At 25.9% G+C, this 15,894-nt stretch overlaps 1 protein-coding gene across 1 annotated transcript in view; it reads right to left on the reverse strand.

Annotated features, from left to right (window-relative positions):
* Positions 1-522: 522 nt before the first annotated feature.
* The window catches only part of LOC106783640 (proton-coupled amino acid transporter 1-like), a 27,280-nt gene continuing 11,908 nt past the window's right edge, over positions 523-15,894 (reverse strand). Inside the window, exons 2-8 of the mRNA XM_014742346.1 lie at positions 13,970-14,022; positions 13,675-13,803; positions 12,121-12,393; positions 11,693-11,777; positions 2,544-2,831; positions 1,928-2,282; positions 523-1,312 (exon numbers count right to left, since the gene is read on the reverse strand). Coding sequence (XP_014597832.1) covers positions 1,053-1,312; positions 1,928-2,282; positions 2,544-2,831; positions 11,693-11,777; positions 12,121-12,393; positions 13,675-13,803; positions 13,970-14,022 — 1,443 coding nt within the window. The 3' untranslated portion in view covers positions 523-1,052. The remainder of the gene's footprint in view (positions 1,313-1,927; positions 2,283-2,543; positions 2,832-11,692; positions 11,778-12,120; positions 12,394-13,674; positions 13,804-13,969; positions 14,023-15,894) is intronic.

Raw genomic sequence — 15,894 nt, forward strand, 5'->3', positions numbered from 1 at the left:
AAATACTGTAAATATATATATATATATATATACATATATATATACATATATATATATATAAATAAATAAAAAAAAATAATAATTACGTACAACGTAAACGATCGAATCAACAATCGCTCGATTTCGATATACATACATCATATTAGAGAGAATGAATGAAAAAGAGTGTGTGTTAGTGTGTGTATGAGAAAGAAAAAGAGAGAGAGAAAGAGAGAGAGAGAGAGAGAGAGAGAAAAGTGAGAGAGAGAGAGAGAGACATATAAACAAACGGAGATTTAATCAAAATATCTCCGTATGATTATTCTTATTTCTTTTGTCACAAATATATATATATATTTATTGTATATAATTCGTCGACGACTTCATAGTAAACGCGATATTTTGTTTTTAAATGATAATTAGTCATGACGTATATATATAATGTACTATAATAAAATACCAATAGATTTAGTTGAAAACTTCGTTTCTCTTTCTTTAGATTTGTTTTTTGTTGATTTTTTTTTTCTTCAATTTTGTTTTTCTTCTTCAAAGTTTTTTTTTTATTCCCCCCCTTAAATTTAATTATTATTAATTTCTCATTGATAAAAAAAAACTATTCGATAGTCGACGGCGCACGAACTCGCAATAGGAGTGTATTTTACAAACAAACAAAAAAACACAAAAATAATAAAATATAATGATCATTATCTCGCAACCAGAAAGATTTTTTCTCTTTCGAATGAATGAAACTTCTTTATCATCGATATTAAGAGATCGATGATTCAATAATTTCATATCGATCATTGTATATACAATACTACGTTGTTAAGTCATTTTTATGACGATCTATAAAATTATGGTTATTAATTATACTTCCTCGGCTCTCTTGGTGTATTAATACATATTTGTGTATATGCGTAATAACGCGCGTGTGTGTATATATATACATATATCACAATTTAATAAATCCCCGGTTTCTTTCTTGTGACTGAGAGCACTCCGGTATACTCTCACTAGTCAAGTGTTTCCTTCATTCATTTCAGCATTTTCCTTAATCATAATCGATCTGTCGATCAATTCGCATCATTCAGAATGACCTTTTCAAAGATCTCTTTTAAACTTGTATATGTTCCAACTAAAAGACCGATTACTCCGATAATAACAATAATTAAATTTTTAATAAGCAATAAAGCCCTGGTCCATCGACCAGATTCTTTCCAACATGTGCAGAGTTGAATAATTGCTGGGAATCCTAAACCGAGAGCTGAGAGACACAATGCACCAAACAGAGATATGAAGTATTCCAAACTTGGAACTGCAATGGCCAGCAAAGCTAGAGAACAAACAAAAATAATAATTAATTAATTTAATCGGTATATTTTATAAATATTACATATAGGATTAATAAAAACAAAATTGGATTGGTATAGTTGAAACTATTTAGCAATATAGAATTCTTGCAATATTTTCATTAAAATATTTATACAAATTTGTCGGGATAATAATAAAGCAAGCAAATAAACGATATTTTATTTATAATATAGAATAATCAAAGATTTTAATATATACGTAAAGGTATAAGGATAATATAAGAAATGTCATTTAAATATAATAAATGAATGAAATTATAATAACACTTGCAATATGTTTCATAATTTAAAGATCCAAAAGTTTGATAATCCAATATTTATTATAAATAAATAATGTGCGTTAACTTTTACAAATAATATTATTCATTATATTCTTTTTTGTCTCTTGTATCAGTATCATTTCATACGTAAATATAGAAAAATTAAAAGAAGAATAAAAAAAGAAAAGGTATACGCCTTAAATAAAATATATTCTCTTATCGTATTTAAAATGTTTACTTATAAATAAATTAATGAAAGTTAGCAAAACGAGACGCGATTTATGAAATTACATATACATATATTTAAATTATATTTACCAGTGATTAATACAAGGCCAGTCCTGACAAGATATTCCCATAATTTTCTGTAAGAATTCTTTTCCAAACGTGGACTTAAATACTCGTTCCAAACAATATCGATTGCTACGTAACATTGTATAGGTTGGGTGAAATAAATGGCCAATGCAAGAAGAAGTTGTACGGATTTCGCTAATGCTTCGTTCGATGGAAGATTCAACGTGATACTGCCCTTTATGTCACTACCATAACGTATATATCCACAAAATCCCATTCCGGCATACAAAACAACGATTGTACCCATACCAATATTTAATACACCACACGAAGATGTGAAATATTTTGGTTTCTTCATCTCATTTTCCAACGGCATGATCTGTAAATTATACAAAAACATATATACAGGGTGTCATAGCAAAATTCATATACGTAATGATCGAAAGAATATGTTTTTTTTTAATGGAACCTTACTTTTGTAGAACATAAAAAAAGAAAAAAGGAATTTAATGAACCTTTCGATCATTTATTCTCTCTCGACATATCGATGAATGATTTGAAACAACAATATTTTCTCTCGTCAATTGTTAAATATATCTTTTAAATAATATAAAAGTAATGAATATAAAATATAACTTACCACACCGATAGCCTCAAGTGCAAAGAGTACAGTCCCAAAATAAAGAGGAAAATTTTCGATTTCTCCAACCGGTTCACGATTATCAAATGATAATGGATCCTTGAATATGTAGTATAGTATGATACTAAAACTTACGAATGTTACAACAGTGGCAACTTTCGAACAGGGCACCAAAAACTTCAGATTTTTAATCCAGTTAATAAAAATCAATGGCAAAATTAATAGTACCATGTATATTTTATCGGTCATATATAGTTTTGCATCTTCGGAAAGGAAGCTTTCGAGTGCCTAAATATAAACAAACAAACAAAAAATACAAACTTTATTATTATTTAATTTTGCAATGATTTCGATGAATTTTAACATCTATCGGAAAATTATGATTTTACGAGAGAAACATATGAAATGGAAAATTTTCTATTTGTAAATTATATAATCACACGTGTATTATATGCATATATATTATATCAATATATTCCTATTATTCATATAAAGAAAATAATTATACTCATATTAAAACACTTTCAATTGTGCGTCACAATAATCTATTATTTATATCCTTGCACGTGAAAGACAGTGATACTTATCGTGTTATTATAATTAATTCGACGCTATCTAAAAATAATAAAGATTCGTTGCAAAACAACAAAATATAAACATGTTAATATATAAAACAACTATAGACGAGAATTAAAATTACTTTGTCATGATATTGTATATGCTATGATGATGATTATTATAGAATTAATTCAACCCCGCGTAGAGAAAATATTTTCATATAAAATATTAAAAAGATATTCAATTAAATAACAAATAATCAAATATCAATAAAATATTCTCTCAATACTTAGATAAGGATAACGAGTATTTACTATCATTTTGATTGCCAATTAATTAACACGCAATTAACTATTGAAAATGAGATTATTGATTAAACGAGATTAGAAGAAATATTGGCACGTGAATTTATATCTTGATAAATATTGTAATATGTAATCAATAATCTTACTCGAAGTCTTGCAAATTCGATAAAATAGTTAATTTTGCGTCTAGACGAGTGGTAAATATTATTAGCCGAGGCGCCAGTTCGAAAATTGAAAAGAATAATTTTGTACGATTATAGTTATAGGCTATTTTTCAATTTTTTTACACTCAATACTTTAAATAATTGATTAGTATTTAAAATAAAAAATATTTGTTGTTATGAGAATTTGTTAAAAAATAATTATTAATATTATAATTATTTAAAGCCGAAAAAAATAAAAACATAACCATTTATTATTACTATAATAATTTGTCGATATTTTATATTTTTTATCGAATAAATAAACAATATTGTACTAATAAAATTCTAATTGATACTTATAGTTAATTGTTTTATATTAAACAAAATATACACTTTACTGAATATATAAATAAATAGTAATAATCAATATTCCAAATTAATTTTTATCAAATCTCATAAATAAATATAATAATTTTTTACAATCAATCGAATCTCTCAAATGAATTTTATAAAAACTTCAATAACATTTTCATTTTATATTTCACAAAATTTACCAATTTTTTAATCAAATTTAAAATAAAATGTATCTTCCTTTCTATCGTAGATCGTACAAAATTACTATTAATTATTTTTTTTTTTAATAATCATATCGAAAGATAAATCGCGTGAAAAAAAAAAAAAGAACACAAATTTACATTCACGATAAACATTATTGAGATTGCATTTATGTTTTCCTTTTTCTTTTTTTCCACCAAAGAGAATCATTTAAATTTACAATTCACTAATTATAATCAACCATAATCGACTGCGGTGGCCTTCTCTTCACACTTGCCACACGTTGTTGCGGGTTCTATATAATTATTAGTCGGGAACATGGAAATTGTGTGGAAGTTATGTGGAAATTGTTCATACCTATGACTCACATATGATCATTCATACGCATATAAATACATGGATACATATATACACACATGTAAATAGGTGGTTAACGTTCATAGATGATTGCATTCATGCTCAAATGAGAAAAAGAGAAAGAAAACGAGATAGAGAGAGAGAACTATAATATAAATGGAAGTAAAACCGTCACGGTTAACGATCTGTGTTATAATTTCACGAAGAGAAAGTAAATGACATTTAGTTCATGTTAATCAACTTATAAATTCTTTCATATTTATATTGTTTCATTTCTTCTTTACAAATTTTTCTTCCCTATCCCTAACTTGTCCCTATCAGCATGATATATATATATATATATATTAAATGTTTGCAAAAAAAAAAGAACTTCGATAATTGACAAAAATTCGATTAACCATTAGATTTATCTATTGAATAGTATAATTGTTTAAACGTTTTTTTTGTATCATTTCAACGTTTGTATTCTTTGAAGGTTAAGCGGAAATGAGCTCGAACGCATTTAACATATAACTATTTATCATCAATGCATTTAACCTTCTATTTGCGTAACACCATGACGCAAGATTGCTCATGGCAAAATTTTTACCTTTATCCTATGCATGCATCTATGCATGCATATATACATGATGCGTGTGTGTGTGTATGTATATGCGTAAATGCATCCTTTTCCATAATTTTCTTTTACTTTATATTATATCTTTATTATTATTATATCTTTTCCATACAATAATTATACTTCATCGTTTTGTTCATCTAATAATGAACGATGGCGTAATCAAAATATCCGAATAAAAAATGGATTTTATCGATTTATTAATTCGAGAAAGTGTTTAATTTGCAAAATTATAATAATTCATAATTCGTCATGCTAACTATCGTAATAGAAACTTTCTTATATACTGAATAAACCGATTTACGATTTATTCATCGACAATGTGAATATTCATTCGTGACGACAATAAAATTTGTACGAAAAAAAAGAAAGAGAAGAAAGTAATCGATAGAATATTTATCTCAAAACTCTACACAATTCATTCCTTTAAATAATATTATTCAAAATATAATTCACAATCGTATCGTAACAAAAAGAAAAAAAAAAGAGAAAATCATATTCACGCTATTTTAAAACTACAATCAAATTCGAAACAATGAAATCTTTGTAAAATATTATAACGTCATATCTATGTGTTACAAGAAAACGTTAAAGGAAAAATAATTTAACAATAGGTACGCGGGAAAAAAAGAAAAGAAAAAGAAATAAAAAGAATTACGTCGAGTCGAGTATTATCTATGAAGATCTATAGATCAAATTGATCGATATTGTAATGTAATTATAATACTGGAAGAATGATTAATCGGAAAGACATTTTGAATTTAGAACATTTTCGCAACAATAAAAGCAGCAGCAACAGCAGCAGCAGCAGTAACAGGAAGAGTTATACCTAATCATATATTTTCATTCGTTTATACTTCTTAGAATCTAAACGATTAACATTGTCGATTCATTTTCGTACCGTTGATATTTCTTATCGTCTAAACAATTGATACAATGCATGGCAAATCGTTTAGATTCGGCCGTTTAAGATTTATAGTTACGTGTAAGGTGAACATTTTTCACGCGGATATATATATATGCGTGTGTTATACACATACAACTTACTGTTTAAAGAGTATTAAACTGATCGTGTCATTACGTGTGAAACTACATACGCAGCTAACACGTTTTATTAATCATTAAAATGAGACACCGTTTGAATAATTAAAATTAATCGAAGTACGTTGAATAATCATAGTAATCTTTCGAGTTGTGATTATTACACATTCAAAGCGTTACACTTAACCATAAGATTCATTTAAACGAAAACTAAATCCACACACACACACACATGTACAATTTCAAATTATATTTGTCTTATAATATTAATATTATTAGAAACAATTTAATATATTTTTTAAACACTCTCTAATGTGTGTTTATTTTATTTAAATTTAATTAATTATCGTTATGTTTACACATTCGAATTGAAATATATATTTATTTTTTTATACTACTTTTTTTTTTCTTTTAAATTAATATTAAAATAAATTAAACGACAAAACAGTATGACATTAATTACATATTGTTATATTAATATTATCAAAAATAATTTAATATATTTATTAAAGACACTCTAATGTGTCTATTTTATTTAAATTTAATTATTAATCGTTAAGTTTACATTCGAATTGAAATATATATTTATTTTTTTATACTACTTTTTTTCTTTTAAATTAATATTAAAATAAATTAAACGACAAAACAGTATGACATTAATTACATATTGTTATAATAATATTAAATAAAAAAATTCAATGATCCTGACAATTGTTGCATCTCTTTTTTTTCTTTTTTCTCTAATGCTTTCGTATTAATAAAAATAAAATCTATTGAATATTAACGAAATATCATTATAAAAATCAACGTTCTCTTTTACAAATATAGATATGCGTGTAATATTATGGTGTATTTTCGAAGAGTTCATAAACTGTGAGAATAAACGTGAGAAAATATAATATAACGTGCAAAGAATCAGTTACTCTCACGAACAACAAAGATGGATCAAACACTTAAGATAATATTGTTAGTTAGTAACTAGTTACAAACTTATAAGTCCTCTTATATTAAGTTCTCGCGATATGAGAGCATAAGTACACTTAATTCTCGCGATAGTTCTTTTATCTTGATTTATTTCATTTACTACTTAGATTTAATACACTTTCTTGTATGAAAGTTGCAATGGAATTAAATCTAATCGTGACAAGAGGTAGTTATTAAAATGTAAAAAAAAAAAAAAAGAATTTAAGATTTGTGATCTTTAAACGTGAATTATTAACGTGTTAATAAGGTACAATGCAAATATTTATACCTAATATAAAAAAAAAAAATTGTTATTTATAAAGAATTGTATTTGCGAAGATAAAGAAACTTTTTACATGAAATTTATCGTTCTTGTTGTTTTTAATATATGTTATAGATAAAAAAATGTAATTACTATGACTAATTAAAAGAAGAACGAATAACAAATATTATTTGCGATTATATCTGATCAAAATAAGAAATACTTATTAATACAAAATGAATATGTTGTATATCTTGACATGTGTTATCGCAACTTCTCGAGTACTTATTGCAAATATTTATATATAAATGAAATATACAAAAAGAAAACAAAAATGTATTACTAAATATAAAAGAAATAAAATAAAATTGTATCAAATTCTTCTTATTTCTCTAATATTTATCAATTAAGAAAAAGATATAATTAGCAAAGGTAAAATGAAAAAGTGTGAAAAATAAATCATAATGGTAAATAATATGTGCTATTTAAAGATGTTATCGTGAAAGGTGGATTTTTTTTATTCAATATTTCTCTAGTATTATGTAATCTGACAGTCAAATATCTCTTACTCTTGTTGTTTAAATTTTCTAATCTTCTCGTATAACCGATAACGGTTATTCGCGTGCACGTAGCTTTTGGTATACGTATTACCGTCATAACCGGAAATTCGCCATTGCTAGTAATTCCCCGGCATTCTCATCAATGCAAAGAGCCTTCCGATGAAGTCGGAAACAGAAGAATTCTTACAGTTTTTCCTAAGCATTGAACGTAATACTTTGATATTCTATAGAAAATCTAATTGCCATTTAAACAACGTTGACGAGAATACATTCTCGGGTACTGGCACAACAACCATACGCAACCCCTCCCCTCCAAAAACTTTATTAAATTAAAGTACACTCTTTTGTCTACGCGTAGAATACTATATCGAGTTATAAATTTAGCATGTAAACTTCAAAAAATGTCTGTGAATCCAATGCTGTAAAGTGTGCATCTTTGCAATTTCTTTCAAAAGTTTCGGTACATATTTTTTATACTTTTAGCAAATAGATTTTAATGAAACTTATATTAAATTAAAGTACATTCTTTTGTTTACGCGTAGAATACCATATCGAGTTATAAATCAATCTAAAAAAGTGCATAAAATGACAAAAAATGCGATGCTGCAAATTTTTCCTACTTTGTCATTACTTTGAAAAGTTTCGGCAAACATTTTTTATACTAAAAGTTAACAGATTTTAATGAAACTTATATTAAATTAAAGAACATTCTTTTGTCTACAAGTTGAATACTCATWTGAGTGATAAATCGATTTGCATATGTTCATAAAATGGCAAAGAATGAGATGCTGCAAATTTTTCCAACTTTGCCATTTCTTTGAAAAGTTTCGGCAAATATTTTTTATACTTCTATCAAGGGGATCTTAATGATTTTTATATTAAATTAAAGTGCATTCTTTTATCTACAAGTTGAATACTCATTTGAGTTATAAATCAATTTGCAAAGGTTCATAAAATGGCAAAGAAAAATTGGCATGTCAGGCATTGTTCACATTGCCTAAGGCCAGGCATTGTTAACATTGCCGGGGGAGGTTTGGGACCTAGGCCGGTATTGTTAACAATGCCTGGTTTTAGGCAATACTCACATTGCCTAACCCGCCAATTTTTCTTTGCCATTTTTTGAACCTTTGCAGATTTATTTATAAGTCAAATTTGTACTCTACGTGTAGCTAAAAGAGTGCACTTTATTTTAATATAAAAATCATTAAGATTCGCATACTGTAAGTATAAAAAATATTTGCCGAAACTTTACAAAGAAATGGCAAAGTAGGAAAAATTTTGCAGCATCGCATTCTTTGCTATTTTATGAACCTTTGCAGATTGATTTATAACTCGAAAAAGTACTCTACGTATAGCCAAAAGTTTGCACTTTAATTTAATATAAAAATCATTAGAATTCGCTTGCTCTAAGTATAAAAAATATTTGCCGAAACTTTCCAAAGAAATTGCAAAGATGCACTATTTACAGCATTGCATTCTCTGATATTTTCTGAACTTTTTCAGATTGATTTATAATTTGATATGGTATTCTACGCGTAGACAAAAGAATGTACTTTAATTTAATATAAAAATCATTAAAATCTATTCACTTTTAGTATAAAAAATATTTACCAAAACTTTCCAAAGAAATTGCAAAGATGCACAATTTACAGCATTGCATTCTCTGACATTTTTTGAAGTTTCCTTGCTAAATTTATAACTTGATATAGTATTCTACGCGTAGACAAAAGAGTGTACTTTAATTTAATAAAGTTTTTGGGGGAGAGGGGTTGCGTATGGTTGTTGTGTCAGTAACCGAGAATGTATTCTCGTCAACGTTGTTTAAATGGCAATTTGATTTTCTATAGAATATCAAAGTATTACGTTCAATGCTTAGGAAAAACTGTAAGAATTCTTCTGTTTCCGACTTCATCGGAAGGCTCTTTGCATTGATGAAAATGCCGAGGAATTACTAGCAATGGCGGATTTCTGGCTTTGACGGTAACATACGTTACGTTAGAGATATTTCCACGATCTGATCACGACGGACGTTACACAACCGAGTGAGCGGCATACCGATGCCGTTGAGGTATCAATTGCAGGTGCATTAACCCGATATCAAAACTTTCGCACGAAAAATGAAGGGGAAGAAAAAAATACAAAAAGAAACGAATGTGACGTACCTATATATATATATATTTATGTAAAGAAATAAAAACACTACTTTCTACAAGTCTCTTTCGTAACTGTACTTTATCTATTAGACATCTGATATGCATATAAATGTATGTATACATATGGTAATATGTGATTAATGAATACGTGTATAGTTTCTATAAACACAAACACGCGCGCACACACACGTATATACATTGTAATTAATGTCTCTTTACCTTATAAATTATTATTTTGATAATAATACTTTGTATAAAATAACACGAGACTCGATGCTAAGATTTATTTTCGAGTATGTATATATAACGTAATTTTTTTAAACAAAATTGTAAATAAAATGTAAATTATTTTGAAAGAAAAATTTTGTTCGAAGGAAGAAAAAGAAAAAAAAAATTCAATTGAACATGATTTATCTCCAATTTAGGTAATTACTTTTTAACACTAGGTTTAAGTGAATGTATATTACGTAATATACATAATAAAAAATTTGAAGAATTATAAATGGTTTAGAATAAATATATATATGGGTATTTTAATTCGATTAATAAAAAATAAAAAATAAAAGAAACATTGCTAGAACATAATACTATAGTATAGTAAGTATTTGTATTATTGTACAAGTGTAGTTTGAATTCGTCAAATTAATGATAAATCCTATAAACCTAATGTTAATGTGGATAAAACTAATCGTCAGTTTTATTATTAATACTAGAACAACCCATATACGTGTATGTGTCTATCCTACCATATATAGGTGTACGTGTATCCATTATATGGACTCAAGTAAAGTGAGACAAGATTCTGGTTTACGCGACAAGCACATTGCCTTCCGCAAGTTCTATTCACTTGTCGTAATAAGGAATGTCGTAACGGAACGATAAACACATACATATATACTATTACTTTACAATCATCCATCTACGGTATGTTCTATCTAACTGTGTAGCTTCATAGAAATGAACTAACATTGTGATTTCTAAACGATTTTATCAATATTTTACACGTTATTAAATGTTATCTTAAATAGATTGCGATTATTTTGATAATAAAAATGTAATCGAATAAATAATAATAATAATAATAAAATCTTGTCGAATTTTTTTTCTTCGCGTTACTTTAAAAGATATATAGAATAAATAAAAATAAAAAAAAAAAAAAACACATAAAAAGAAATAATTGTTTTCAATTGAATAATTTATACGGTGTTCTTGAATTAACACATACTTACAGTGTATAAAATCAATTTATAAATGTTTCGATTTCATTCGTCCTTCTGATATATTTTGTATAGCTTGATCTTTCATATTTGGAAATCAACGATCGATAAATATTAATTAAAATAATCGTATTTAAAAGATTCGCACGTGCAATTTTCTATTACCTTGAGTTAAACTTTAAGAATTAATTACGTTGAACACGTCTAATCCACTACTACTATTACTCCTGCGTTTTATTTCCCTGACCTAGATTACTCCTTTTCTCTACCAACTATATAACTCGACTGGAACGTTCGAATACGTTCTCGTAAAAGAATTTATGTTAGTTTGATTTAATACGATTAGTGTATTATAATTAAAAATATAAAACAAATATATATATATATATTTATATTAAAGAATATCGTGATGTACTTACCCTTCTTAAATTATTTGCGATGAACACGATGTAAACGCAACAACTGCCCAATTGATAAATTAATAAGAAAGTATTGGTAACGTGTCTGAAAAAATAAAAAACAACAACAATTTTTATTTATTTGAAAAAAGACAATTTTACAAATATATGTGTTAATGTATTTAGATATAGAAAATAATTTATTAAGAAAACAAAATACAATATATATTATATTTTATATAATAATTATTTATTTTTTTTTRTCAAATAAACAATATTATTATATATCTAAATTTATAAATTAAATATATGCAAATATTGATAATTAATATCTATCATAAATATTTCTAATTCAATATTAATTAGTATTAATAATAATTATATTAAAAAAAAAATAACATTTTTTGATCTGAGATATATATATAAAAATTGAATAATTCGTTACTTACATGGAATATTTGGAAAACCACCTCAAACAAATTGGACCTTCTTCTAAAGCAGCTTCTATAGTTGCAGGATAAGTCATGGATGCTACCTTCTTTCTTTTACACAAGGTGTACATCGAAGTTACGAGCATTCTCATGCAATATGTACAAAGTAGACCAATGATTATCGTTGCAACCATGCCTAACGCATATCCCGAATTGTGAAAGGCCATTGGCATTGCAAGAATTCCAGTACCTAAACTGCCTTTTAATAAATGAAATAATGTCTCCACGGTTCTGAAAGTAAAAGTATAATAATAACAGTATTTATTAAATATATACACACACAGAGACAAAATCACGAAATTTTTAGATAATTATTAAGTATGAAAGGTTCGATTACTTTCATAGCTCGAAATTCGGATATTTTATGAACATATTGACTCAATATATATAACAAACAATAATACATAAAAAAAAACTTTAATCATGGAATTTTTGGTGTCTTAATTTAAATTCGAATTGATTCATTTTTATAACTTATTTCTTTTTTTTTTTTTAGTACAAATATAATTATATCATAAACAACAGGTCGTGTTATCTTTTATTTTATTTTATTAAAATAATTCAATATAAAAAGATTTTTATTTGTAATAAACTAATATAAATATATATATATATTTTTTAAAGTGTATGAATTTTAAATGTTGCTATAAAGATATTACGGGAGTGTCCTTAAAAATGAAAATTCGAAATAAACTTTCAGTTGAAATTCAGTAAAAAATCGAGAACGTTATTTATCTGTGTCCAAACTAGACGAGAGAAGAATATAAAAAAGATCATTTTATATTCTAATTTATACTAATCGAATATAAAAGGTACCATATTCATAAATTTATATATAATGGTCCCCACAAAAACATTATATATATATTATATATTTAAAATAAATATGTTGTCCATGACACATTATGTTTTAGAAAAACAAATAAAACGTAATAATAATTATTGTAAAAAAATAATGTTCTTTAGGAACAAATTTGTATATTTCAATTTAATTATAAGCAAAAAAAATTCATTCGGTATTTAAAAATATCAGAAAATAATAGAGAATAAAATTTTAGATATATACTGGATGAGTCACGGAACGCGTTACGTTTCAAAATAACTATAAATAAACTAAATGAAATATATACATTGTATGAAAAAATGTTTCCTGTATAGTTAAACTAAGTTGGGGAACAAATTTAATGATAAATAAAATTTTTTAATATAATAAAATAACATTATATACATATATATTTATAGTAATTAAATACGAAGTATCCGATTTCTAATTAAAACTAATCGAAGTAATCTAACGTTTCATACTTAATGGCTTAATATAAAAATTACATAAAAAATGAAATAAAAGCAAACAACCAGACTTATATATATATATATATACATATAATAAAACAAACCCTGAAAAGGTTGATAGGAAAAAAGAAGCACGTATTTGTTAAGGTCAAAGGAAATAATTTGAAATCTACATATAGTAGGGGCATGACCGAAATCATAAATTTATGTAATACTAACGTAGTTGGATGTGCAACAGTTCTATGGTCGTATGGTTCATAATCATCGTCGTCGTATTCTTGAATACCTTTCTTCTTCTCTTCGAGTTCCAACGTGTAGATATTTGCCCGGTCATTCGTTTTAGTGTTACTAATGTAAGATACGAACACAAATAAAAAAACATGTAAATAAAATTTGTTAAAAAGATATTCATCAAGTCAACCAACCAACCAACCAACCAACCAACCAACCATTCATACCATTCGTTGGTTTTCCTTGTTGGAATAAAGATTTAGTTAAATGCGTGTGTACATACTTGTGTTGCATCGGTACGGAACTCGAGTGCCATCCTTTGGGTTCCAAAGCATCCTGGAAGAAGTAAAAACAAAAAATGAAAATAAAAAAAAAGAAAAGAAAAGAAAAAAAGTAGACAAGAAAAAGACAGTTATTTAACGTCTCCTCATCCAAGATTCGCGCGTTAGTTAACAAATGAAAAATTTTTCTTTCATATTACTTTAAAGATTATTATTTGCTTTCAACGCATCGAGTGGTTAGGTATAATGAATCATTCAACAGCAATCTTATCGCGGGAAAAAGATCTTTTTAATAATCCTCAAAAATCTTTTATGATTCCCGTCAATTTACGTCAGTGAGAGGATCTTTATTGAAAATAAAATTTCAATTTTTTGTTTTCTCCTACAACTTGGATTTTTCGTAAACACGTTCGTACACATTTTACCTACACGTACGTGTATACCCATCAATTTTCTAAGAAACATAAGATACATCCGAATTTTAATATATATCGTTTTTATATTGTACAAAATATTGTTCGGTGAATTTAAAAATTATTATATTAATATAATCGATCTTCTTTCTCGATATTAGTTACATTTTTTCCTTTCGTTTTATATATTTTACGCTTGCTTTAAACAATTATATATTAGAGTATTTTAATATCTCTATGTTTTATTTATATATATATAAATAAATACGTGTACGTTTTTAAGAAGATAATTTTTAATTATTATTTTAAAATTCTTTAAGAAGAAAAAAGAAACTAATTAACAATTATCATTAATACAAATAAAAATATATATATATATATTTATTTTTTCCTTTGTGTGTAGATAAAGAAATTATCGCGATAAATGTATTTCTTTCTGTAGGGTTTAAACAATTCTTGGTAGAAATACCAATCGAATTTATAATCGAAGGACAACGTACATAGAAATCGATTACGAAAGAATCGTAATTGCGGGATCGATTGTACGTAGTCGAAATGTCATAAATATTCATTCGTTTGAAAAATCGCGTTAGGGAAGTGGACGTACCGTGAACATTTTTCCTTCGTTTTCCACGTTTATTAATCACACGTGTTTGAATTACGAGCGTAAAATATCGTCTGGTAATGTACGGTTCACCGAAAAAACGTTTCTCATGTTTCAAAAACAAAAAGAACAAATTCAATCGTAATATATCTTTTACATAAAATAATAATAAGACTTAGAATTTATTCGCGTATTCACATTATCGTAAAAAACAAAATAATTCGTACGAACAATTGTACTTGTTTAAAAAATTCAACAAAAAAAAACACGTGTGAATATTAATAATAATATTAATAAATTAAAAATTAGAAAAAATATTTCTACAATAATGGACACAAAATTAAAAATATGTAAATTTTAAATAATATTCTTTCTTCTTCGTTATATAAAAATTTAATGATTTTATAATACATATTTGTGTTTCTCGCTTTTTTTCTTTTTTTTTTTTATTAAAAAAAACTTCTATATAAATGTCTGACGAATAAGAAAAGAGAACGACAAAAAATTAAGTTAACGAATTAAATTTGAAAATACATTTCTGTAGAGTGTACAATTTTTTTTGTTACAATCACTCACGGATTTCATCGTAAGTATTTACATTATCTCACTTTGAAAAAAAAACACGTAATTCCGTGTGGTTTTCCTGTAAAACTTGTCTGATCAAGAACTAACGTATCTACTTGTCGATCGAATACTTTACATTCGAATACCAATGAACTTACAACAAATAAATTATAGATTATTATACTCGTTTAATATGTTTCTCTTTTAATATATTTTCTTTTTCGTTATTATTATTATTTTTCTTTTTCCTTTTATTTTCATTACTACAATTATTCTGTTTACTCTTTTAATTCGATGACCAAGGAATACATATTATATTTATTATATATATTATTATTATATTATA

Source organism: Polistes canadensis, unplaced genomic scaffold (assembly GCF_001313835.1).
Source record: "Polistes canadensis isolate GaletaPanama2010 unplaced genomic scaffold, ASM131383v1 scaffold_23, whole genome shotgun sequence".
Lineage (NCBI taxonomy): Eukaryota > Metazoa > Arthropoda > Insecta > Hymenoptera > Vespidae > Polistes > Polistes canadensis.